This window comes from Cricetulus griseus (assembly GCF_003668045.3).
Source record: "Cricetulus griseus strain 17A/GY chromosome 1 unlocalized genomic scaffold, alternate assembly CriGri-PICRH-1.0 chr1_0, whole genome shotgun sequence".
Lineage (NCBI taxonomy): Eukaryota > Metazoa > Chordata > Mammalia > Rodentia > Cricetidae > Cricetulus > Cricetulus griseus.
This window is the reverse complement of record NW_023276806.1, coordinates 186,841,009-186,868,510: the sequence shown is the minus strand read 5'-3', so window position 1 is coordinate 186,868,510 and position 27,502 is coordinate 186,841,009. Positions and strand designations below refer to the sequence as shown.

Sequence of the window (27,502 nt, the reverse complement as noted above, 5' to 3'; positions counted from 1 at the left end):
GTCAGAGCATCTGCTGAGTAAATACACTGTCATTCTGTACAGAGATTCCCAGCAAATCTTTATATTCTTTTAAATTGGCACTTCTTAATGCCACTGCTCTCCCTGGTTTGGGTTCCGAGGTTAGAGCTAAGCAAGTTTCTGCAATTTGTTGTCAGTTCTCTCATGCCTGTGTTCTTCCTTTTAGTGATGCACGTATTTATATAACAGTCAAGTATGTGCTGTAGATTTTTTAAGGCCTGATCTAAATCAGAGCTATTGGGACAGCTGTAAGTAGACATGAAAGATGCATTTTGGGTGGTTATTTTTAATTTTTATCTAGTTTTAAATGTAGAGAAAAGATGCAGAGTGACATAAGGGAATTTACCTATGCACTTCACCCAAATTCAAGATGTGCATTTTTTTTCTCATTTCCTGTTCAAGAATGAGTTGGAGACAACCAGTTTGCATTTACTACTAAATACTTGAGTCATCCAGTGTGGTCTCTTAAAAATAAAGACATTCTTTTAAATAACATGGTAAATCGTTAAAAACAATATTTAACACCATGTGATATTCTTTCATAGTTCATAGTCCGTGTTCAGACTTCATCAGTTGCCTTAATGACTTCCTATAGCTACAGTTCTTTCTTTGAGCGTTCTGTACAGTGCCACACAGTGTGTTCAGTTTTTGTCTCTTTAGTTTGCTTTAAGCTGAAGTTTTTCTCAACCTTTGTCTTTGTCAAACTTGATATTTTTGCAGGAATGTCTGATACTAGATCATTGATTATATTTAAGTCATTTATTTGGGCTAAATCTCTTAAAATTAATTTTTTTGTATTCTCAGAAAGCATCATGTCTGCAATTGATTTTTAATAGATGTATTTCCATATAAGATATGTATTGATCATTTGGGGAAGCAGCCCTCAGAAACAAACCTTTTCCTTTGATCATGCATGTAAATAATTTTCATACTCCTTCTTTGCCTTGGGAATGAATTGTATGCACTGGGAAAAATAAATGTAGTAAATTAACTATGAGAAGAGCTTGGCTGTTTGAACTGTGAGCAGTAAGCATTTTTCATTTCCTTTTCTAAAAGGGGAAGTCAATTTGAGAGTAGCCGGAGCGGCGCAGCTTACATTGGTGGGATTTGCTCGCTGCTGAGAGGAGGAGGCGTGAATGAAGTAGGTGTGAACATCTGTGCAATACAAAGTGGTATGATGGCGGGAAACGTTTTCTAATACTTCAGAAGCAATTTTTCAGTAGTCCGCAGTCTCCAGCTGCTAGATTGCTTTATTAGTCATCGATACAGTTCCTGTGTTGCCCAGAAGATAGAACAGGGAGAAATAAAATATAATATCTAATGATTGAGCTCATGTTCTGCATAGAGTAATTTCCAAATTAAACAGTTCATATAGAGAGAATCTGCACACTAACTTCATTGAAAATGAGAATAAAGCCCAAGTTAACATTGTTGAATGAGGATCTCTCCACATTGAGGAATCCCTGAAGCACTTGCTTGACACCTCCCAACCCCACTGGATGTTGTCTTCTTTGGTCCTATTTGACAAATTTGGGGAGAATGAAAAAGCAAAGGCAGGTTTCCTGGAGAAGGGTTCACTCCTAACACACTAAACTTAGTGGAAACCATGTAAGGGAAAGTACTTCAATCTTTGGAAGGCCACACAGTGAAAAATGAAAGATTCTGTTGGCCACAGACCTCCTCACTTCCTGACTCTCACTCATTATGTTTGCTGCAGCTGCTTTCTTCTATTCCACTCAGGGAGAAAACTAGTCCCAGATAATTTGACACACTTAGCTTTGTTATGTATTATTCAGAGTATAATAGTATATACTCATTAGGATTTTCAGGGATGTAATCAGGTGAAATTTTGATTCAGAATTCTATTTAAGTTTCCAAACTACAAAATAAATACTTCTCTGGCTCATAATCTTTCTTCTAAGGCTTAGTCACATATGGATTTGTTTCCTAGACTTCATCCCAAATGCATGTTCAATACTAGCTACAGAATGCTTATATTCAACTAAAGAGAATATTTAGGGCATGGTAGTGCATGCCTATAATTCCAGCAACATGGAGACTGAGGCAGGTGGATCACCATGAGTTGGAGTGGAGGTAAGCCTAGGCCACATAGAGGGGCTCAGTCTCAAAAACATAACACACAAAAGAGGGAAAGAAAATGCTTAGAAATGATTTGTTTTCGATTGTTCCCTACCCATTTTCTCTAGCCTATCTTAAATGGAAAACAATATTCACTTATGTTTATTTTGGCTTTGTTTTTCAGTTTGGAAAAACCGATTTGATGGCAGTTACACTTGCTCAGTCGTTAGCCCACAACATTGGTATAATCTCTGACAAGAGGAAATTAGCAAGTGGTAAGTTTTAATCCTGTGTGATCTAGTTGCATTTATTAAGACATACAGCCTGTTAAATATTTTGTAGAACGAGATTCTTTTTCACTCAGTTGCTTCATCAGGATTGTGGGAGGTACAGAAAGATATGCAAACCTGCAACAAAATGTTGCTTTCAAAAGTAATAAAGGGAATATTTTCATTATATGTGAAAAGTTCCCCTTGTAAGATGAAATAGATGAAGGCAAGGCTGGATTTTATTCAACAAGAGACAAAGGTAGCTCATTTTGGAAATTTGAAATTTGCTTGTGGAGAATTCTAGGTTGTTTGGGGCTCAGATTATGTGGTACTATGGTTTACTTAATGTGTATGGCCCAAAACACACAGCTTCCTTGTTGAGAGTGGATCTGATGAAGGGCCTAGGAAAGTGTAGATCAACTAAAGTAGCACCCAGGAAAAAGAAATTTCCAAAGTAGGTAAATGTACTTTTCTGTGAATGGTCTCATACTATGTATTTGAGGTTGAAATTACTGCAGTTACTTTTAATTAATTTAATGAGAAATATTATAAATATGGATACTTGTAATAAGAATACCATGTATGGAGAGCTATTATTTCCTGAGTGATGGAATGACGTGTTATACATATCCACCTACTCATCTGGGTTTCAAGATGATCCTGCAGGATGCCTATTCTCAGTCCTACTTTATAGATGAAATGACTAGATCATAAAAAAGGATATTGTCCTTAGGATTAAATGTGTACTAGGTGACAAGCTAGGTTTTCAAGCCAGGCAGTCTCTGATTCTGGGGACTTTCTGCTTAATCAATCAGAATTCTCTACTGCCTTCTACCAGAGGCCTCAACACCAGGGATTTTAGGAGCAGGAAGACATTGCAGTATTCCCCACAAGCTGGTGAAGCTGGGGAGCCTAGCGAGGTGCCACTGTTTTTGCTCTTTCTTTGATATTTGATTGTCTTTCACGTAGCTATTTAAAGCGAGCAGTTTAAAAATATGACCATTTGTGAAGAACTGGGGCAAAGTATATGAACCCCCCGGGATCAAATTATTTTTTTTAATCCATTGCAGTCAACACTTTTAATGTAAGTGGGATTAGAAAGCAGCCTTTAGCGACCACTTTGAACACAGAGTTAAGATACAGCAAAAGCTGCATCCGTGCAGCTGCGTTCAGTTTGTAACAGGCTGTGCCTTGGTTTTCCTCTAGGCGAGTGCAAATGTGAGGATACGTGGTCGGGATGTGTGATGGGAGACACCGGGTGAGCAGCTTCCACTTGACCTTCTTGAGAATGTGGCCTCCATAACATAGTGTACACACTACAGGCACCGTGAGAAAAACCAAAAGGAAATGTTCTTGATGGACCTGCATGTGAAATATTTTTGTGAAGTAACCTCGTATTTAAGACAAAATAGAACAAAAATATTTGAAGCTAATGAGAAGACCCTAGGAACTTTTTCAGTCTTAGTTGTAGGTAGGATTGTAATGGGGTAACAACTTTTTTTCTGTGAGGTCTGCCTCCTGAGTCCCTTTTCTTTTATCTCCTTCAGCCCAACTGCTAAATTGACCCTCAAAATGAAACAAACAAAACGAAGCTCGTGTTTGTAGCTTTCTCAGGTCCACGTTGATGATGGTGGTATGGTTTCATAGTGCAGTGCCATTGAACAAGGGGTTGGGCAGAAAAATGGAGACTTAGCTCAGAAGGATTTCATTTTTATACTGTCTTGTCTTCACACAGTCTGACTTCAGTTCTGGTCTTTTTTTTTTTTTCCCCTAAATAAATTGTTAGAACTATTCCTTCTGTTCTAGACTTACTACTCTGCCCTGCTCTAGAGTTTGTGCTATTATTATTTCGGTGCCATTCCACACACACAGGCTTCTGTCAGGCTTCATGTTTTACCTCCTGCTTCCAGCAGCCTCAAAGGCCTACGGAGAAGAAAACAGTACACACTCGAATCCCAGCTTTCCCAAGGGAGGCATGCCCTCCATCCTCAGCAAGGCAGCTTCCTTGGGTTTTGGTTATAATTCATGGGTCTTTTCTAATGCTCTCAGTCTTCGCATATGTAAGGTAACATTGCTTTACATGCTTGTGATTCATGAGATGTCTCATAACATTATGTTTTCATGTCTTATCGTTCTTGGATAACATTATACTTGTCAGATTAATCCATGCCATCAATTTGCAGCGTTTGTTTACTAAATACCAATGTGCTGCCCAGCTTGTGAATCTCAACTGTATGAAAAATAAATTTTTGCCAGGTATAGTGGTCCAGGCCTGTAATCCCAGAATTTGGAAGGTGGAGGCAGGAGGATCAGTAGTTACAGGTTGTCTTCTGCTATATTGTGAGCTGGATGCCAGCCAAATATACATGAGGCCGTCTCATAAAACAAGTGAAAAAGAATAAGGTTCATATTTCTTACTTTATTGTTAACTATCCATGTCTTTATTCATCATTTCCCAGTATTCTGTTGTTCTGTTATCATAATTGCTTTTTTGATTTGCTAAGCATAATCCTACATGGATTTTTAGCTTCTCCAAATTTGCTTATTAGGGTTTTATTTGAATTTCCAATTCCTTTTGATCTCCAGCATAAGCTATTTTTCTTGGAGTGCCTTCTTCTGTTTTCTCGATCCAATCACATTTCTAGCCATCTTTGAGGGTTAGCATTATTTTAACCGATGCATGATAATTTTTGTATGTGGTGTATATATGTGTAGGTGTGCCCAAGTGTACATGAGAACATGGAGACCAGAGGGCACCATTGGTTGTCTCCCTTTATTGTACTTTGCCTTCTTTGAGGCAGGCTGTCTCATTGAACCCAGAGCTCATCAGTTAGGCTGGTTGGTTAGTCACCTCCAGAGATCTACCGTGTATCCCCCGGTGCTAGTTACAGATGGATGCTGCTGGCCGCAGCGTTTACATGAGTGCTAGAGATCCACACTTAGGTCTTCATGCCTCTTCAACAGGCGCTTTACCACCTCAGCCGTCCCCCACAGTGCAGCAGTCTCCCTGCATTGCAGTTTAATTCTGTATATACATACTATCCCTCAACATTCAGTCATGCATGCTTAAAGAATTATATTTTTACTAAGTTTTATTTTATACCTCATACCTCTTTAACTAGACTTGATAATAAATATTTATTGATTCAGTTTGAATTTTGAACTCTAAAGATAACAAGGACAATAAGTGATGGGAGGAAGTATATATACAAACATGTTTATAAAGTATTTTAAGCATTTTTCTTTGTATATGTTGCTCATTAATGACAAAGTTTGTAATTGCAATTTTCTAGTTATTAACATATGTCATGTGTGGTTCTTTTTCACTAGTAGCTTTATTTAGTATAGGCCAGGTGTGGTAGCACATACCTTCAATCCCAGCGCTTGGAAGACAGAGGTAGGTAGATAGATTTTTGTGAGTTGGAGGCTAGCCTGGTCTACATGGCAAATTTCAGGTCACCTGCAACTAAACAGTGGAACCATGTCTCAAAATTTGTATTTAATATATCTGATTATTTTTATTAGTGACATAAAATTTGTATAGACAATCCCTTTAGTATGAAGCACAGTTACAGAGAAATCAAATAGTCACTTTAAGATAGATAGATAGGTAGATAGATATCTTTTTCCTTGAAATTTGACATCCTTTGAATGGGTACACTCAAGAGAAGACCCCTTTGTGTAAGTGTTACCTGCTATGGCTCTTTATTTTTTCCCTGCTCAGCATCACCTGTGTATCCCATAGGGACATGCCCTCACTTTTGCTTCCTGAAGTTCATTGGCACTGTTAATGTTGGAAACATGGTTGAACTTAAGGATACGTTGCATTTCATACAGTACCCTACAAAATGGAAGGCAAACTTCTGTGACCTACACCCTTAAACTGTTGATATATAAAACAGATTCACTGTTGAAAATGTGGAAGATTTGTTTCCCATCACTACTGAGGGCTGAGGGCTGTTTTCCTATTATACAGTGTGTAGGATTCTGGGCTAGGCTGTGATCCCAGTGAGTACATTTGCAGGACTAAAGTCACAATAGATTGTTTTCCACCCTGAGGCAGAGTCTCATGTATCCCAGGCTGGCCTTGAATTCATCATCCTCCTGTCTTACCCCTTGAGGTCTGGGATTTCAGGCATGTGCTGCTGTGGCTAACTTAAACAAAACTTTGACATCTAAGGTTGCACTGGGGGCCAGTCCAGCGTTGAACAGTAGAAGAAACAGGGAACTTGGAGGAAGCCCTACTTATAATGGGTTATCTGACAGAGACGTGTGGGATGGACTAGAAGGGAAGGTGGTAAGAACACCTGTCAGAACTCTGAAGGAAAAGGGAAGAAGAAGATGAAGAATCTTTTCTTGTTAAAAATAGTTTGTCTTTTTAGGAAAAGGGAATGAAGGAATTAGAATAGTTTAGATGACTTATAACAGTTACAACGTCATTTGGGAAGTATTTTAGTAAAAAGTAAAATTAGTTTCAGCATATAACAATAAATTATAGTAGTTAATTTGTGAAATATTAACTACTATGCTAGAAAGAAGTAACACTATGGGTAGAAACAAGTCCTTGAAGCCTGGGGAGAGAGCGTTAATCACATGTGTTCACTGTCTAGGCACAGTGGGGCAGCTGCGATCCTGTCACGGGAGAGATGGAGATAGGATTGTCAGTGCAAGCCAGTGTGGACTATGTAGTAAGACCTGTCTCAAAAAATTAAATAAATGAAAGCTATTCGTTATTACCTTGTTTTTCCTTTTAAATAAAATTTCAATGGTAAGACACATTTTGAAATATAAATATAAAAATAAAATTGACATCTTCTTTCTCCAGTGGTAGTCTTAGTTGATTTTTCAAAGTTACTGCATTTTAATTTCTATTTTTATTGTTTTATAAATTTTGGCTCCTGATAGATATATAAATTTCATTTTACAGTTAACACTGTAATGAGCAGCCATCATTTCCGTAACTATTCTTCAAAAGTGTGACTATTAATAACTCTATGCTACTCTAGTCTAATCACCTGTCAAGAGTTTGGTTGGCTATTCTCTTATTAGTCAACATCTGCGTTGCTTTCATGTTCTTTGCTATTATACACTATGACACTGTAAGTGTTTGTGCATATAGCTAACTATTTTTGTAAGAAAAAAAGTCTAAAACCAGGAATTGCTGATCCAAAGGTGTGGGTATTTTGAGGAGTCTTAATATATATTGCTAACTTCTTATATCGCCACATTTCTTTTTTTCCTCTTAACCATTTATTACTTTTTTCTGTTACATAAACAATTAAAACAATTTCAAACTTCAGAAAAAGTCCCAAGATTAGTAAGAAAAGAAAAAAAGAAAAGGTACTCTGAATCATGTTGCTAGTTTGGTGCTCAGTCACCCTCACCTTTGGGTATATTTCCTATAATAGAAACCTTCCAACCAGCCAGAAAAGACCCAGGAAATTGTGCAGTTCCCCACATTCAGGACTGACCCATATACCAGAAACATCATTTACAGCTGAAGTTTCAGAATGAGGCTTAATTTTTTTACATACCTTCAGACTGGAACAATCCCTGGTTTTGTCTGATGTTTGAGTTGTAGCTAGTTGTATATTATTCTTTTTTTTTTTTTTTTTTTTTTTTTGGTTTTTCGAGGCAGGGTTTCTCTGTGGCTTTGGAGGCTGTCCTGGCACTAGCTCTTGTAGACCAGGCTGGTCTCGAACTCATAGAGATCCGCCTGCCTCTGCCTCCTGAGTAGTTGTATATTATTCATTCATTATGAAGTAACAGTTTATTGTCTTTGATGTAAATCATAGGCACTCTATGTTTCTATATTTTAACTTATATGCAAATAAATGAACAATCAATAGCCATTATACATCACTAAATGAAACCCTTAGGAATTTAATGGTTGACAAGGATGTGTAATTTTAACACTGTTCTAATTTAAGTCTAGCAAAGAAACAAGGAATACTAACACTGTACCGGAGGCCTACTTTCTGTCACTTTCTGTTGCCTACAGCTATTATCTCCCCAAAAAGTTCACTCAGTGCAATATTGAGGAGTATCATGACTTCCTGAATAGTGGTGGTGGTGCCTGCCTGTTCAACAAGCCTTCTAAGGTAATGAGTGTGGTCAAGACTTATTATTTATGAATCATTGCACACTTTCATAAACACCAACTTTTATCTGCTGAGTCTACAATTTGGCCTGATGGGCATATTCTATATATTCTATATATGAAGATTTCAAGGCCAGCTTTAATCTGGGACATGTGAGGGTATTTCTGATGGGATAGCTAGCAGGCAGAAATGAGTGGGGGTTTGGTTTGTGTTGTTTTCTTTCACCCTTTCTAGTTACAAAAGTATGGGCTTGTATTTTCATTTGGTAATGTGAAAACTTTGGCTAACTTGTAAATGAATATTGCACAGCTAGCTATTAGTAATTACTGAGCACTAATGTTGCACAGCACCAGAGGATAAATTATATTCAACAGACAAAAAATGATGAAAGTTAAGAGGTAAAATAGGCCTAAAATCTCCCCTTGGTAGGTCAAAATTGCTTTAATTATAGGAGCTACTTGTTACTACTCTCCCTGCAAATCTGGCTCATGGCTGTAGTCATGGTTTATATGCAACAGGTCCATGGGCATAGTAATTGTGTCATCACTTTCTAATCTAAAAGTAGCTTTGTTCAAGGAGCAGATTCAGACTGTTGGGAGGCAGGCACATGCCTGCAGTTTCAGCACTCTGAAAGTTAAGCTAGGAGGAACAACGTGAGTTCAAGGTCAGCTTGAGCTACACAGCAGGCCAGCTTGGGATACACAATAAGACCTTGTCTTAAAAAAAAAAAAAAGAGAAAAGGGCAATGCAGTCTGAAATGCCAATGTGAGACCCATTTCTCTGTATCCTAACCAAAGCTAATTTAAACAAATAAAGAAATAAATGAAGGACTGGGAAGATGGCTCGGCAGTTGAGAGCACCTACTAGTCTCCTGTTGTGTGGCTCTCACCTTCATGTCACTGCAGCTCTAGGGGATGCTACGTGTCTGGCCTCTGAAGGCACCTGCAGTCACGTGCATCACACACACACACACACACACACACACACACACACACACACACACACACACACGAATGCAAGAGAGAGAGAAAGACAGAGAGATAAAGAGAATTAAATCTAAAGCTCCCCTCCTTAGTATAGATAAAAGTTCCTTTTATAGATTTATTTTTTAATTTTATTTTTATGAGTGTCTGCTTGCATATATATGTGAACCACATGCATGTCTGGTGTGTGAAGAGTCCTGAAGTTCCAGATTGCCGGAACTACAGTTACAGATAATTGTGAGCTGTCATTTGAGCGGTTTTAGGAAATGGTCCTGGGTTCTCAACAAGAGCAACAAGAGCTCTAAACCACGGCGCCCTCTCTCAGATCTACAAAAGATAATTCTTAACAGAGTAGTAGCAAATAGCAAAATAATAATAATGGGATTTTCACAAGTAATTAGACTTGATCACCATGGTCATTTTAGACAGGTGATTAATTACATGGACAGCTTATATTACTGTTCGAGTTTCAGGTGGGAGTTTCCACTGTGTGGCTTGTGCCAGGGTTTTACTTCATCCTTGTGTGTCTTCTTACATTGTGTTGTATTTTATACTGACTATTGAATTCAGCACCTCCCTCACACCAAACGTGTTGTGTTGTTAAGCACTACTCTACCCTGTGGTAGGGCTTTAATCTCAGCTTTCTGACTCCATATTTCCTGCTTTCTCACCAAAATGGATTTTCAGATGTCAAACTGGCTTGGTTTTCCTCAATGGCTAGGTCATCTGTTTGGTGACATCCTCAAGACCCGACTTGTCATACATTTATATAATATAAATATATAGTACTATGTCTGAATGTTAAAATAGAAATCAGAAATGATCTTCTAAAGTTCCAAGTTCTAAAGCTGTCCTTTTTACTTTACAGTAAATAAAACCATGGTTAGAGCAGACACGTATGCGCAGTGTATGTTGCTTCTCTAATTCAGCCCCTTCTTGGTTTTCTTCCCACAGCTTCTCGATCCTCCCGAGTGTGGCAATGGCTTCATTGAAACTGGAGAAGAGTGTGATTGTGGCACTACTGCAGTAAGTTCCCTGTCATTTTTGAAGACAGTTTTTAGGTAGCTAGGAGTCATTCTAGCTCAGTGCCCTTAAAATCATACTTATATGTCGACATTTTATAGGATTTGTGGATGAATGGTTGCCAGTGTGAGTTTGAACATGTACTTTAAAACTATCTTGGTATTTTTGGGAAAACGACAACATTTTCTAGTGTTTTGCAACTGCTGATATTCCCCAGGAATGCGCCCTTGAAGGAGCCGAGTGTTGTAAGAAGTGCACCTTGACTCAGGACTCTCAGTGCAGTGATGGCCTCTGTTGTAAGAAGTGCAAGGTAAGTCATTGGCCGATAATGGCCAAAGATTGGAAGGGAGGTGTGCTTAAGCTTTCAGGTCTATGTGTGTATAACTTACTAACACTGCCCTACACAGAGCAAATGACTGAAGTCCTAGCGGTTATAGGATCCTCCTGAAGTGTGACTTTGTTAGCATTCTCATCTAATAGTTAATTACCCAGTGTCTTAAAGCAGTGCGTGCAGAGATGGGACCTGTTTCATCTCAGAGGCTGCCCTCCTCATCCTGGCTCCTTAAGGAGAAACAGGTGTTAACTAATCTTAGAATCGAAGATGTTCACGGTATTCTTCTTTTCTTGGTGTATATCTTGGTCCATCCTTCCGCATTAGCCACTTAGGGATCAAGAGAGAGGGATGCTTAAGACAAGATCATCCTGTATTGACATGGAGATGAGAATGGATCTTTATCTCCTATCCAATTTCATCCTTCCCACAGCATCTTCAGACTTATCTCCAAATATTTAAACTTTTAGATCAAGATTAAAAGTTACGTAGGGCTTAACTTTCCCAAAGAAAATTTTTTCTTTTCCTCATACATTGCCTTATAATAATACTCTGTTATTTCTGAGTTTTGGGACCTGTTTATCTATTTTTATGGAGCAGAGCCAGGTACCTGTAGAGTAATTGGTATACATTATCAGCGCATGTTTGTTAAGTGGCTAAATGAACTTCCAATGATTATTTGCTGATTTCATAGCTTTAATGGGCTAAAGGAAGGTGGCATATAAAACTGTCATGGCAGTTGTCCTCTTTGGGATAAGCACTTTTGACTTGAGTCATCTTAAATCTGGATTTCCGGGGCCAATACCAACATCCTTGTCTGGATAAGAATAAGACATACTGTTTGTAGTCAGGATTTACCTTGTGCTTTGCAGGATGTTAGCAGCATCCTAGGGTTACAATCATTAGATTCTAGAAGAACTGCTCCAGTTATGACAACCAAAAATGTCTCCAAATGTTAAAATGTCTCCTTTGGGACAAAATCACCCCAGCCTGATACCTCTGTCTGAGATAGCACTCTCTGGCACAATTTGAGAATTGGCATGGTCATCCTCACTTTGACAGATGAGCTGTTCTGATCTAAGGATGCTAAGGAACCCGCAGAGGCTGGCTCAGAGGAAGGCACAGCTGCCTGCTGACCCCCAGCCCTGCTAGCCTTGGTTCCTGTTGTTCTCACTGTATCACTGTGCCTCTGGCTGCTTTTTGCTGGGTCTTTGAAAGCACTTTCCTCAAGGGGAGGTTAAGCCACATGTGACAGAGATGCTCTCTCTCGCTTGGCTCAGGAGCCTGAAAGGCTCTGAGCAGGGAGTTGGGGACAGGATCCTGGGCTTGTCTCCATAAGTGGAGCACAAACACAGATGGATCCAGTTCCCAATATCAGTGATTTTGAGAGGAGAAAAGAGAGGGGTGAAGCTTCTGATAGCTTTACATGTGCCTGTTTTGCTTTGGTATAAAGAGTTAAATTGAATCTATAAATCCAATGAAGCTCCAGATTGGTTCCGCAGCATAACACGAGTAAGAAGTATTTGAGGTATTTGGAAACCAAGAAGCACAAAGCAAGCCCCCGGCAACACTTGTCCAGAGGCACTAATAACAGAAAACCAGAAAAGAGTAAAAGATATATGTAGAGATGAGTCAGGGGAATGGGAAGGAAAGCTCGGGGAAAACACTTTTCTGGGAAGTAACTGTGATGCAGTCCAAAATGTAACGTAAGCTGAAGCAAACGCTGTACGATAAAGGTGTAAATAAGAAAGAAGGGTGAAGCCCGAATCCAGACTGCTTGGCAAGAACTCCTGGAGTGTGGCCTAACTCTTCCTTGAAGCTCTGCCCGTTTCAACAGGATACTGTTACACTTATGTGTGGTGACTATGGAAGTTACTTCACCTACGAGAAACTGTCTTACCATTATTAAAATAGCAGTTGGTTCAATAACTGTGTTTTGTGCAGACTGCCATCTTAAAATAGTTTAAGGTGTTCCTTTCCAAATGGTTTTTTGAATGGGACTATGAGAGGTTTTTTTTTTTTTTTTTTTTTTTTTTTTTTTATCTTTTCACAGTTTTGCACATTGAGTGATGTTCTTTTCAGTTTCAGCCTCTGGGGACTGTGTGCCGAGAGGCAGTCAACGATTGTGATATTCGTGAAATCTGTTCAGGAAATTCAAGCCAGGTAACCTACCCACTAGTTACTCTACATAGGATAACTACAGGGAAAGTGGGGTCATCTTTGGTGTGTTAAAGAAAAATGGAACAGGATGTCCTGTGTCTCTGTAATGTCACACCAACCTCTGTGTGGGGGGGAGAGGATTGGGGATCGAACCAAGGCCTGCACATGTCGGGCAAATGTTCAACCATCAAGATACATGTCCAGCTCATGGGCGTGATAGATGGCTAGTATCTTTTTTGATTGTTATCTTTGCAAAGTCTCACATTCTGTCACTAATAAACAAAGAGACAACACAACCGTCTTCTTTCTGTGTTATGACTGAATAAATAAGCCCTGGAAAAATGAACAAGGTAGGTCACTGATCATGACGGTCACCTTCCACTTCTCCAGTGACCAGGTGACGCAAGGCTGGGAGAGGTGGTTGTGTTTTGCATTATTTGTGTTTTATTTAACAAAATCATAGAAACTGAAATTCATACATAGCAGAGCAAGGGTTGCTATGGTTCTTCACTACAGTTATATCACTACCTAATCTGTAGTGATATACAGATTAGGTAGTGATATAACTGTAATAAAAAAGATTGATTTTAAAAGATACAGAGAGATCTTTATGTAAGAGCATTCTCCTTTCTTACTGAGTTAATTAGCAGTCTTTCAAGCTAAGGACATAATAATTACCACTAAGGCTCCCAGGCATAAGCATACTACATCAATGTCATTATAAATAAGCAGGAATTATTAAACAATCTTAATTCCAGGCTCAGCACGGTTCTCTGTTGGGTTAGCTAAATAGGCTTGTTAGAGGGAATTGTTATAGAACACTGATACCTTCATTTAATATGTTGCATCCATTATAAATGATGTCTACAGACATCAATGATATGAGGAAGTTTATGTGACAAAAATAAAGAAGTAGAAAATAATGTATATGCAATTTCATTTTACTTTTATCTTAAACACTGGGTTTTATAGACAAGGGTAGAGATAAATGTCTAGAAGTAAAGCCAGCTGCATTAGGTGGCTTCTCTGCCACATCTTTTTTTTCTGTCCTTTTACACTGGCCATCTTCCCCAAGGCACTATATAATTACGTGTTTTCTCTCATTGCAGTAAGGAATCCTTTATGACTGGTTGTATCTTCACCAGACTACAATTTTTAAGTTGCTTCAAGGGAAAAAGCATGATAAAGTATGACATTCTTTTCAAAAGTCAACATCAGAGGCAACTTAAGTCTTTTCCCCTCCCTTCAAAACCCTCCCCATTTTTTTCTTGTAATTTTTTTTTTATTTTTAAAATTCTTTAACACAATAATGAGTCCACCATAGATTTTCAGATGTATTTCATTTTAGTTGATTCTGTCTCCATCTTCCTGCCCCTGCTTTCCTCTACTGTATCCTCTATTTGCAGTATTTTAAGTGAAAGGCTGTGTTGCTCCTAGTGGCAAACGAGAACTTTTTTGGCTTCACTGATGGGGACCTGTTCCTCACTTTTTTTTAAGCCCTGCCTTCTTCTCTAAGGAACAGTGTGTCTGAATGAAGCATAGGCTAATACACATGTAAGTTCTTTGCTTTTATGGCTGTGTAATCAGTTTTTGCCTCGGGTAGACGCCATATTTTTAAGTGATGCGCAACAGCTCTCTTTCCTCATATCTTCTTTTAATCTTCTGCTTTTTATTTATAGATAGTTTAAGGGACTAGGTGTTAGTATTCAGGCATTTGTACTGGCCTGTCCTTGGGGTTCTGACAGGATACGCCCTCAGCTGCAGCCACTAAGAACACCACCTGTGCACATTCACTGTCTTCACTTTTTATAGGTGCCCTACCCAGCTCCTCCCTCTCTCCCTCCTCCCTCCTCTCTCCTGCTGCTCCTGTCTCTGGAGGCTGGTCTCCCCCTCCCCTTTCCTCTCCCCCCTCCCTCCCTCCCTCCCTCCCTCCCTCTCTCTCATCTCTCCCTCTCTCTCCCCTCTCTCTCTCTCTCTCTCTCTCTCTCTCTTCTCTCTCTCTCTCCCTCCCCCCTCTCTTCTCCCTTTCTCTTTCTTCCCCTCTTTCCTGGCTCCTCTCTCCTGCTGCTCCTGTCTCTGGAGGCTGGTCTCCCCCTCCCTTTCCTCTCCCCCCTCCCTCCCCCTCTCTCTCTCATCTCTCCCCTCTCTCTCTCTCTCTCTCCCTCTCTCTCTCTCTCTCCCTCTCCCCCCTCTCTCTCTCTCCCTCTCCCTTTCTCTTTCTTCCCCTCTTTCCTGGCTCCTCTCTCCTGCTGCTCCTGTCTCTGGAGGCCGGTCTCCCCCTCTCCTTCCTCCCTTTTTATGATACCTTTACCTAATAAAAAACTTCTCTGCTTGAACCCTGCCTCATGGCATCTTCCTCTTGCATCTGCTTTTCTTACATTATAACATTAGGTGTATTATCACCGGTGATTTTATAAAATGAGACCATTAACAGGATTAAATCAGCCTGGTGTTTGGTCTATGTTTGGGTGACAGTTTGTTCTTTCTTCCTAGTGTGCCCCTAATGTGCATAAAATGGATGGATATTCCTGTGATGGTACTCAGGTAGGCCACTCACTTTTACCTAAAATTTCCATGGGTGCCAGCATGAGAGAAATGCTGGAATTTTTATCTCAGTAAAAAGGTGAATTTGAATGGTTCATAATCAATTCAGATGACCACACTCCTGGGCAGGTTCTCAACTGTATGTTCTTTTTCTGTTGTCTAACACAGCAGACATTGTTTTCACTGATGGTATTTATTTTCTCCTTCTAGGGAATTTGCTTTGGAGGAAGGTGTAAAACCAGAGACAGACAATGCAAATACATCTGGGGACAAAGTAAGTTAAGTCATGTAGCTTGATTGCTTTTTCCACACAGTATTGGCACACTCCTTTAAGGACATATGGGCGAGAAGTAAATTAAGTAATACTTAATAACTAGAGGCTTCTTAAAATCACTTCTGGACTGGGGAGGAGCACTTTTCTAGAAATTAGAGAAAGGCACCTTCTTTGAGAAGCCACGGCCCCACAATTCTGGCTAGTTGGCAGTGCCTGTGGATGAGACAGAAGGTGCCTTTGCTGCCAGGCAGGCGAACCCACCTGGTGCACAGCTTGGAGAGCAGAGCAGACTTGATTTCAGCTCCTCAGCTGAGTGCCCTTGAACAAAAGATCCCATATGGCCCTTGTATAGCCACATGGGATGGACATGGTCTCTGGGTAGGGTATCCTTGCATTAGACCTAGGAATTTTAACTAGAGTTGCTTTATCTTCTTTAAGCTCCAACTGGCTTTTGTAGTTATGGGTGACCTTCTGATGAGGAACTGTCCTATAAAAGCCAGAAATGTTAATGTTACCTCTTCAAAATCTGTCTCAGTTTTAAAGGATAAGGTATAACATTTATATTTAAATAATAGTATTTAAATTTTACTAAATTTAAATTTTAATTTAAATGTTGTATTGTCTGTTTTCCTCAGAATTTCTAAGCAAAATTTTTGGAAGACGTATTTGTTCTTAACTTAATATTTTCTTCTTAATATTTTCAGTTAGAGTGTTAGTATGTAGCTATGTATCTTGGCCAGTTAGACCTTTAATTTGTAAGCTTCTTGCCTAGGCTTCCCAAGTGCTGGAATTACAGGCATGTACACCATGCCTAGATTATTCAAAGTTCTTTTGAAAGATGATTTGTGCTAGGAAAAACTATAAAATGAATCATATCCTTAGATACCAGAGGTGGTGGTTGCAATGCTTTAGGGAAGGAGCGTGTGTTCTCTGAGTCACTTGAGAAGCATTGGAATGAAGAAAAAATGTAGTCATGCCGGTTTGTATGATGTAGTTTTTTTTTTTTTTTTTTTTTTTTTTTGCTTCCTCTAATTCAGCAAAATAGGCGAGGAACAGTGATGTAATTAGCTACTGCTTAATATGCATGGCTCTGAAATTCCTGGTACCAGAAAAGTGTAAGATTGTGAATTTTATATCAGGGATACTTTTAGGGATGTGACCCAAGTCTAACCATGGAGTTCATTTGTGTTTTATGTATACACACATATCCTGAGGGTAATTTTATGTAATACTTTTAGTATTTTAATGCACCTGCATTTTTACTGAGATTTCTTAGATTAGGACATGGACTTTTCTTGTTTTCTAATTATTTATTGTGAGTGTGTGTGTGTGTGTGTGTGTGTGTGTGTGTGTGTGTGTGTGTGTGTATGTGTGTGTGTGTGTGTGTTATACACATGTATATGTGTATGCCTGTGCATCCACAGAAGGCAGAGGACATGAATTGTCTCAGTCCATTACTCTCTCTATCTCATTCTCTTGAGACAGGCTCTTACTGGACCAGCAGCTAAGATGGCAGCCAGCAACCTTGGCCATCCTCCTGCCTCTACTCCCCATAGCTCAGAGGTCACAGGCACATGCATGTTCACATGTGGCTTTGTACATGATTTGAACCCAAGTTCTCATACTTGCACAGTATGTTCTGTTGTTCACTGTGTCATCTCTACAGTGTAGGTCATGTAATTTTCTACACATGGTATCTTGTTCGTTCTTAAAAGGTCTTGGAACACGAAGCATTTCAGGTTTTGGATTAGCAATACTTAACTTGTATCACCAACTGGCATTTGATTAGTTTACAAAAAGTCTTCATTATTTTTTGTTTGTTTGTTTTTTTCTCTCTCTCCTTCATATCAGATCTCATGTAGCCTAGGCTAGTTTTTAATCTGCTATGTAATTTAGGAGGATGATCTTGAACTCCTAATCCTCCTGCCTCCATCCCTGTATTGCTGAGATAACCCTTCTTGGCTGGAAAATCATTTTGTTCTAGCAGGCGACTCTGATAGTCAATGCTGGCTTCAGAAAAGATCAAAACCTGCGAAGATGATGGAATACCATAAAATGGTTTTTGTGTTTCAGAGACTTAGCATGAACCCAATCTCATCTTAAAGCAAAATAGAACTTTTTTTTTTAATAGCAGTTAAGAATTAGTAAGGTGAAATTATGCTGTTTCTTGAATCTGATTGTACTGCATAGCAATTTGAATAATATTGCCCTTCTTAGTAATAAAGTTTCTGATTGAGACTCATGTATTTACTACTGAGATTACAATGTGTGTTCAAGGATATCACCATCCCTTAATTAGTGTCAGGTCTTGGGGCGTATTCTCACAGTCTGTAGCCTAACCCCCCTCAAAGATCTCAATATAGTTATCATCCTATTTTAAATGAGGTTTCATGGAAGATGCAACCAAGCCATGTCTGTGATGTGGTACACCTTTTGTAAGTGATGGTGCAATTTTTGGTTTTGTCACTGATAACACCATAGCGAACAAGTCCTTAAGCTGCAGCTTCCCTTGCTGCAGACCTGTGAACAGCTCCCGAGTTTGCTCCATCACTGATGGGAAATTCTGTTCTGCTGCAGAGGTAACAGCATCTGACAAATACTGCTACGAGAAGCTGAACATCGAGGGGACTGAGAAGGGTAACTGTGGAAAAGATAAAGACACGTGGATACAGTGCAACAAACGGTGAATGCCGGTGCCAGCCCAGACTTCATCCTTCAGTCTGTTTACAAGCGTAAATTCCGCATGGGATGTCCCTATTTGGGTGCTAATAAAACGTGCTATCTTGTCTGTTCTCATTTTCCCTAGAGCCCCATCATCACAAACAACCTCGATTCTAGACACGTACCTGGACCTCTTTCCTAGGGTCCAGGTTATCCTTATAGTTGCTACTCTTTCTCACCTAGACAGGACCTGCCAGCATCCTAAGATTGAGGAAGAATAAAGCCACCGTCACCCATACTGTTGAGTGAATTAGCTAGCTCTGACCGTTCTTAATTACCTCTTGTGTTTGCTAAATGCCTTAGTGTTTCACTGTCCCTTGTAGGTAAGAATAACTGACTCCATCTTCCTGCATGTTGTCCAATCATGAACATGGTGGTTTTTCCCCTTTGCTTCCTACCATTTATTGTGAATTAACCCTTTCATTTCATTAGCACAGCTAAGCCCTATAATTTATCTATTACAAGAATCCCTTGAGTTTTCTTAGCTGACATTCTTAAGCATCCTGTTACCAGAATAATCTTCTTCTACATCCTTTTGGATGTGTCAGTTCTTTGCTCAAATTTCATTAGCTCCACATAGCTAATTAGCACAGTAATTCTTATCATATAGCAGATATACACTGTGCGCTGGGCACTTTGTTTCAATTTGATGACTCTGCCACTTAAACGTCAGGACACCCCTCTCGTTTCATAGATGAGGAACCCAAGGCAAAATCAGTATCTGTGCCCAAGATCCTGTAGCTAGGACTAGAAAAAGATTTAGTATCTGGTATTCTGGTATCAGAATGCTCTCTTGATTTTTCTGCTGAAAGTTTGTGTCTTAATTAACAAAAATGGAAATCCCAGGCTGGGTACAGTAGTGCATACTTTTAATCTCAGCACTTGGAAAGCAGAGTGAGGTTGATCTCTGTCTGTACAGTGAGTTCCAGACCAAGGCTTACATAGTGAGACCCTGTCTCAAAAAGGATAGGGGAACAAGGAGCAAGAAGAACCAAACCAGGCACGTCTTCCATGATCTGTGCCAAACTACAGCTTTTTTTTTTTTCTTTGCCCCATTGCTCCCTCAAATTCTAGCAAATCTTACTATTCTTAATACCTACAGCACCCTGCCCTGTGTTAACGAGTTTGTTTGAGCATTCATTCCTTAGAAGTTGTCCTTACATCTACAGCAACACCAGTGAGAAATTCATCCAGTTTTCAAGGCCCATTTGGAAAACACTTTCTGTATAAATGATTTCCTGATTGGCTGTCCCAGTTCCCTTCTGAACTCTCAACAGTCACAGACCTTGCATTATTCTTATGGCCCTGGCCCTCAGCTATTTATTTTGTGCGCTCTCATGCATCTGTTGTGTCTTCTCACACAGAGGAATTCCCTTGAAGATAAATATCATGTCCCGATTTTTTATAGATTCTAATTTGCAAACATTAGTTTTCATGAAGAAAACTAGAGACTTGAACAGTTTTTCTAAATTTTGTTAATAAGACATAAATATATTTAGAATATAATTTTCTATTTGCACATATTTCTGTTTAAAATACTTTTAAAGAACAAATGAATACCTTTTATACATTTTTAATTTATACATTATATATAATTATAAAGAACAAATGAATACCTTTTAAATATTTGTGATAAATACAGGTCTCCATTGTTCTCTGCTAGCCATTATATAAAGTCAGACATTTCCATATGTGATTTTGCTGCTATGTTAATCACATTTTGTTGATGTCTTTCACTTTGTTTTCTGAGACGCGGTTTCTCTATTGTAACTCTGGCCGTCCTGGAACTTGTTCTGTAGACCAGGTTGGCCTCAAACTCACAAATTTATCTGTCTATGCCTCCCTAGTGTTGGGATTAAAGGATTGTGCCGCCATCATCCAGCTTAGTGTTTATAAGACTTTTATTTAAATACATGTTATCACTGTTGATAACTCAGATATGTTTGTTTAAAGAATATATAAAGCAGTATTTTAATCCCAGCAATGTATCTGTTAATTTCTAAATACACATTATGTGTTTAGGAGGGTGGTGAGGCTATATGGCTGGGAGTCTATGTGAGCATAGATTATCTCCTCTTGGGTTTGGGGAGACAGGTTGCAGCAGCCATATTACTCATGCAAAGTTCATTCACTTACCTAGCACTAAAGAAGTTTGTCATATCCAGCAGTGCACTGTATGAAAATCATGATGATGAAAATTTTCTTTAAACAAACATTTGAACTGATAGGCAATAAAAGACAACCTAGGAAGTTGTTAGGATTTTTGGATACGAGTTGGAGTTTTAGGGATGTCAGTTTTGAGAGCAGGAGGCAAGCTGGCATGGGCTTGTTTTATTTTGCTGAGTGTACACATAACCAGGGTAGCTGATGGATAACAAATACTAACAAGACAGACATTACTCCAAAAGTACGAGTTTCGTTTTGTCTTTGGGGAAGAGATAGAGTCAGTAATTGATACTCTTTTAACACAGGGATGTGCTTTGTGGTTACCTTTTATGCACCAACATTGGCAATATCCCAAGGCTTGGAGAACTTGACGGTGAAATCACATCTACATTAGTTGTACAGCAGGGAAGAACATTGAACTGCAGGTAACTATCTAACCTTTTTATGATCAAATCAGTCACTTCAGTTTTCAAGAACACAGCTTGGACCTGCTACTGTTTCCAGTGTTCATAGTCTGAACTTGAATTTAGTTCATAAAGGTGACTGAGCAACTCCTAACAGAAAAGAGATGAGAAGTTGTTAAGAATGATGCCTGTAGACTGCTACGTCATTGCTGGAATTGTGTTTCATTGGTTGGTATAATCCTCCAGGGTTTGGCTTGCATTCCCTTCTTATTAAGGACAATTGGGACTTCCGGATAGGGTCACTCATCACATGGCTGCTCATTTTGCTTTTTTCTGAAGTCCCACTAAATTAAATTCTCTTTGGAAGTTATATATCTTTAGGAAAACACACAAATGGAGTAGAAGCAGTAACAGTCCACATCTGGCTATGTGGCTCATACTTAGGGGAGCCTCTTTGAGAAAGTTGAATTCATAGGTCTGTAAGAGGGAAAACTGAAACCCAATCTGAGATGTCTTGTAACGTCTCAGAAGCCTGAGAAATTGGCAGCGTAATCTGCTGTTCAATGAGGGATTAGGTGAGTTTCAAGGAAAGTTTTTAGAGAAGGAGGCTGTCTAGGGAGAGAAAGAAAAATAAAAATAAAGGAGCTTAATGCACAGATTCCCAGACTCTTTTCATGACTCAGCCACAACTGGGCTAGCCCACCGTTCCATTGGAGACTCAGGCTTTGTCTCCACAGAGAGTGAAAGAGAACAGTCCTAAATTAAAGGATTGATGTCAGGGTCATGTGGACGTGGTTCAAACTTGACAAATGCTCTCTGAGAGTGCTCTGAAGTTCCAGTGTCTGGTCATTACTGATAGGCGTGCAAAGAAAGTCTCTAACATGAAAAACCAGAGTGAACAGAAAACCCCCAGACTTTTTATTGTGAAATGAAAATATAATGTCTCACTTTAGTCAAACAGACCGTGTAAGAAAAAAAAAATTCTGTTGGATTAAAATATGACAGCAGAAGTGAAGCTTAGTGGTTGAAATTGTCTGCCTAGAAGTAGGGCAACAACAAAGAAAAGAAACTGTTTACTTTGGGATCTTTTTTGTCTATCTGTTCATCTATCTATCTATCTATCTATCTATCTATCTATCTATCTATCTATCTGTATGCCTTTTATTGCTCCTGTTTTCCTGGGGATCCTTAACTAATATATTTGCAAATATTAAAAAAATCAAAGCAGACAGATAAACAGTCAACAAAGAAAAGAATAATCTAAGGTAAGACAAGTAATTCAGAGAATAAGAGTTTAATCATGGCAGTTGTTCAACTAAATAGCATTTACATAGTTATAATAATGTACAATATTTGTTATTGAGTAAATAAAATTTATTATGAAAGGATAAGGAAAGGAGAAATTGCAGATAGAACTATCAAGGGGAAAAGGGAGATAAATTCTCTTATTGTAGATGAGGAAATTAATTAATAATACCTACAGCTGAAAGATAAAAAAATTAGTATACTGTAAACTTTTTTGAGACATAAGAATAGCAAAGGATCAAGAGTGTAGAAAGTGGTTCTTTCCTAGAAAGGCTATGGACAGGGATAACTGCTTTATTTCATGCAAAAACCCAGTTTATCTAATGCTGGGGAAATGACTCAGTTGGTAAAGTCTTACTATTTAAACTCGAGGACCTGCGATGCATCTCTAGTACCAATGACACCCATGTAAACAATTCGAGCACATCAGTGCATACCTCTAACCCTAGTGTGAGGTACAGATGAAAGGATCTTTGAGGCTAGCTGGGCAGCCATGAATCCATGGGTTCCACATCCATTGAGGACACCCTTGTTCAGAAAAGAGGGTGGAGAGCAATGGAGAAAGACACTAAGTTGCCTTCTGGCCTCTGCAGGTATACACATTCATACCACATGCATATATGGACACATGTGTACTAATACATGAATACAAACATGGACACAAAACCCCAGTTCTTGTATTTGGCTCCATTTGCACAAATAATTTTGATAAAAATTAACATGGAAATTTTTGTGTTAGCATTGGCAAGGTATCATATGGAAATATTAATTATGCATATACACTTTCAACTCCTGTTGATATTTTATTTAATTATAAGAGAAAACATGTGTGCATGCTATACTGAGCAGTGACTACAGGGATTAAGTCATTCCCAAATAAAATTTGCACATATACAATGTTTGGGAGCATTGTAAATCAAATCCAATTCCAATCCTTATTTGACACACATTTGAAATCTTAAAGCCTGCTTAATAAACCGATTAGACTTGCACATGGTATGCAGGGAAAATTAATAAAGCTAGCTCAGTGCTGGCCCCTATTGTAATAATTTTGTTTAAATTATGTTAAATTTCAAAAAAAAAAAAGCCAGACAGTGGTGATACACGCCTTTAATCCCAGCAATTGGGAGGCAGAGGCAGGTAGATCTTTGTGAATTTGAATCCCACCTCGTCTACAGAGTGAGTTAGGACAGGCTCCAAAGCTGAAGAGAAATTCTGTCCTGAAAAAACCCCCAAAATTGTTAAATTTTAAATTAATTCAATTATTTTTATTTAATTAATTAAATTAATTTTAGATTAAATTAAATTTTGTTTAAATTTAGAGATAATATATTATCTCTGAAAAGAGTTAGATCAAAAGTTGCTCTTACTTCCTACACTTGCAAGATATTTCTGGGTTTATGGTGTATACTTGTAACCCCAGCATACAGAAGATGGAGGCCAGAAAAGCAAAAGTTCAGGCCAGTTTTGTTTATATTGGAGAGTTTGATGCCAGCCTGGGCTACATGAAGTCCTATCTCAGTGAAATAAAAGAACAAGTAGTTAAACACCATTTGGCTACTGGCTTTTATGAAATTACCAACAGAAGACCAGAGAAAGAATATTTCCTGCTTGTAGTTTTATACTCAAGATGAATGTGAATTAATGGAATCCTGTTTTCTTTATTGCTTCCAATTTATTTTTAGTGGTGGGCATGTCAAGCTTGAAGAAGATGTTGACCTTGGCTATGTGGAAGATGGAACACCCTGTGGCCCTCAAATGATGTGTTTGGAACATAGGTGTCTTTCTGTGGCTTCCTTCAATTTCAGCACTTGCTTGAACAGTAAAGCAGGCACTGTTTGTTCAGGAAACGGAGTAAGTGCCAAACCTCACCTAGGAAAACCATCCATTTCTTCTAGGTTTCAGAAGTAGATATAATCCTGTAATCTTCTTAATTATGGGCAATTTGATTATCCATGTTTCTGGTTGGCATGTGAACATGAATTTGATCAAAGCTACCTGAATATTTGTGTGTGTGTGTGTAATTGAGAAAGTCTGAGATTTAGGAGAGGGATTTTTAGCAAACTATAATGGAATTTTTAAAACATTTTAAAAATTATTACTGTTAATTCTTTTGGTTTGGTTTGTTTTGTTTTGTTTGTACATCTTGACCGCAATGTCTCCTCCTTCCTCTCCTCCCAGTCCCTCCCAAACCTCCTCTGCCCTCCCATCCACTCCTCTTCCATTTCTATTCAGAAAAGGGCAGAGCTCCCGTGGATATTAAAAAACATGGCATATCAAGTTGCAGGAAGACTAGACACTCCCCTCACACAAAGGTTGGGCAAGGTGACCCAGTATGAGGAAAAGAGTTCCAAAAGCTGGCGAAAAGAGTCAGAGATAATCCCTTCTCCCACTGTCAGAAGTCCCACAAGGAGATCAAGCTACACAACTGTATTGTGGGGAGTGAGGAAAGAGGTCATCTGGGTACACCCACATCAGCGCTGGCCGGCATTGACTGTTGTAGCCAGATGACAGCCAAGGTTAAAACGTGGGAATGACAAAGTTTTCAGGGGAAGTACTGTTCGTGCATGAACAGAAAGAGTGATACTTTTGATATTTTAATTCTGTTCTTTCAGAACTGTGTATTGGATAACATAGGTCTTATTTATGTTAAAATCTAAACACCAGTCCTCCATGAGTGACCCTCCACGAATATATCCAGATTTCTCATTTTCATTAGGAATTCCTTATTTGTAGTCAGTTTTTTTTTTTTTTCTGTTAGCATGCTTTTCTTTTTGCTGGCATTATAGAATCTTGGAATTGCTTGTATTATCCAGTTGAGGAAAAGGACCTTGTTTTGTAATTTGAAGCTTTCAATCCTGATCATTCCATATGATGGATATCAAATGTTCTTCGAGAAACATGCTTGGGCTGACAGGCAAAGGTCTCTTCACTTTAGAAACCAACAAGCTGTCACTATTCACCAAAGAACAGGAAATATTATGGCACATAAAACGAAAACAATTCAGCTGTGTAACTGCTCCTGCAATGTTTTTACTCCTTCTTGTAATCACTAGGAGGATTTAGGGAAGTAGTTCTTTTAGGACCAGAGAAATGAGAAATGAAATCACTTTTTTATCATCCTCCTAGTGAATTTTAAATAGATGCTAAAACAAGATATGGTTTTATATAGTAATGGTTAGTTTAAATGATTAATAAGAGTCAGATAATGTAAGATTTTATATAGCATAAAAGTAACTTATAATAATCATGTGTTATGCAGAGGTATTATTCTATATAGTCAAAATGTTTTATTATATGTGCATATGGTGTGTGTGTGTGTGTGTGTGTGTGTGTGTGTGTGTGTGTGTGTGTGTGTACAGATACATGCCGTGAGATATATACTGGTCAGATAACACCCTGGAGAAGTCAGTTCTCCCCTTTCCTATAAATGGCTTCCTGATATTGACTAAGGTTATGAGGTTTACATAGCAAGTGTTATAACCACTGAGTCATCTTGCCAGTCCCCTACATGTTTTTTGATTGTAGTAACTCAACCGTGTATATGGCAAAAAGCTAAAATCAGGATGGAAGTATTTTTTATGGATATCATCAAAGCCTGTGTGAAGTAATTATAAGTCGGGGTTTATTTGCTTCTCTGTAACAGAGAACTGACATTTCTGCTGGCTCACCTTTGGCTTTTAGGTTTGCAGTAATGAGCTCAAATGTGTGTGCAACAGGCACTGGACAGGTGCCGACTGCAGTATACACTCTCCTCACAATGATGATGCAAAGGCTGGCATCACCCTATCTGGCAACGGTAGGTATCTAACTTGGTGTTATGCCATATTTATATAGAACAGAAGAGGAATTTCCTTTATGGCCATTTATATTAGAGATTTTTATCCTAACTCCAAAATAAGTGGTATCTACGTAATGGGTGGGCGGGGAGTCTACCTTGTGAAACCAACCATTTTCATTAAATTGTAAAGATTTGTCAACCTGAGTATAATTTAGACTACTGACTTCACCTTATTTTGTCCTACTTCAGAGATTTTTCAAGTGTTATAATTCCCCGAGGCTATGAACAAAGCCTAGCATCTTTAATTTATTCTTTGACAATTTCATGCATGTATGCAGTACGTTCTGTCGAACTCATCCCTCCCATACTCTCCCGTCCTCCTCTCACCCTCAGCACCCCTCTCCTAGTTCCCACCATGTTCTTACCCGACTTTCTTGCCTTTTTTTTATTGTGTTTTCATTTTCTAACATTTCTTTGAAATTAAGAAACTTAAATGGTTTCTTGGTGGTTAAGAGCACATGTTGCTCTTGCAGAGGACCAAGGTTCAGTTCCCAGGACCTACACAATGGATTGCAACTATCCATTAAGTCCAGTTTCAGGAGGTCTAGACACTCTCTTCTTGCCTCACCGAGCCCCAAGAATGCACATACTGTATATACTTACAGGCAAAACACTCATACATGGAAAATAGAATAATAAAAAATAAAGTATTCAATGTAAATGGATAACTACATATTTTGAGCTGAATAGCTGAGAAGAATGAGTTGATTTTTAAGGTTTATTATAGAATCTCATTTCTATTGTCTAAACTTTGAGATGCATAGAAGCACTGTAACTGGCCAAGGTGATAAGGACTGAGAACAAGCATCAGACATGACAGGAGGGCAGTTCTGAAAACGTGATTGGCTCATTCATAGAAGAGAAAACTAAGCGTGGGCAGTTAAAGAGTTCACCCTGTAGACAATTAAGTCATTTCATTCTTGTGGCTCCTTTTGTGTGGAATAATACTCAATTCTCAATGTGCGCTCACCTCCCAAGGCTAATAACAAACAGATGTACTCATGGAAATCATCTATTCAGGCTTAAATCTAACAAAGCCCCAGAATGATTAAAAATGTGATGTCCTCAGATAGTGATGGTAAATGGTTACGTGGCACTTGCTCCTAGGGTCGGTGTAAACACAAGAGTGTTTATAGCACCTAGATCTCTGGCAGTTAAAAAGATATTGCTTAGAAGGAGCCATACAAGTTTGCTGATCCCTGTTTAATTCCTGGAGGAACAGGAAGGGTGGGCAGACCTGCTAAGTCTTCATGTGAAAAGGCCAGAGCCTTGTTCAAATCAGA

General features: G+C 38.8%; 1 protein-coding gene across 13 annotated transcripts in view; it reads left to right on the top strand.

Moving 5' to 3' along the window:
* Adam22 (ADAM metallopeptidase domain 22) overlaps positions 1-27,502 on the top strand; it is a 206,724-nt gene that overhangs the window by 145,162 nt on the left and 34,060 nt on the right. For all 13 annotated transcript variants that reach the window (XM_027391556.2, XM_027391555.2, XM_027391553.2 and 10 more), the window contains 13 exons: positions 1,075-1,159; positions 2,282-2,372; positions 3,573-3,624; positions 8,368-8,467; positions 10,405-10,476; positions 10,691-10,783; positions 12,887-12,967; positions 15,458-15,508; positions 15,719-15,782; positions 18,360-18,465; positions 20,975-21,094; positions 24,064-24,232; positions 26,063-26,177. In XM_027391556.2, coding sequence (XP_027247357.1) covers positions 1,075-1,159; positions 2,282-2,372; positions 3,573-3,624; positions 8,368-8,467; positions 10,405-10,476; positions 10,691-10,783; positions 12,887-12,967; positions 15,458-15,508; positions 15,719-15,782; positions 18,360-18,465; positions 20,975-21,094; positions 24,064-24,232; positions 26,063-26,177 — 1,199 coding nt within the window. The remainder of the gene's footprint in view (positions 1-1,074; positions 1,160-2,281; positions 2,373-3,572; positions 3,625-8,367; positions 8,468-10,404; positions 10,477-10,690; positions 10,784-12,886; positions 12,968-15,457; positions 15,509-15,718; positions 15,783-18,359; positions 18,466-20,974; positions 21,095-24,063; positions 24,233-26,062; positions 26,178-27,502) is intronic.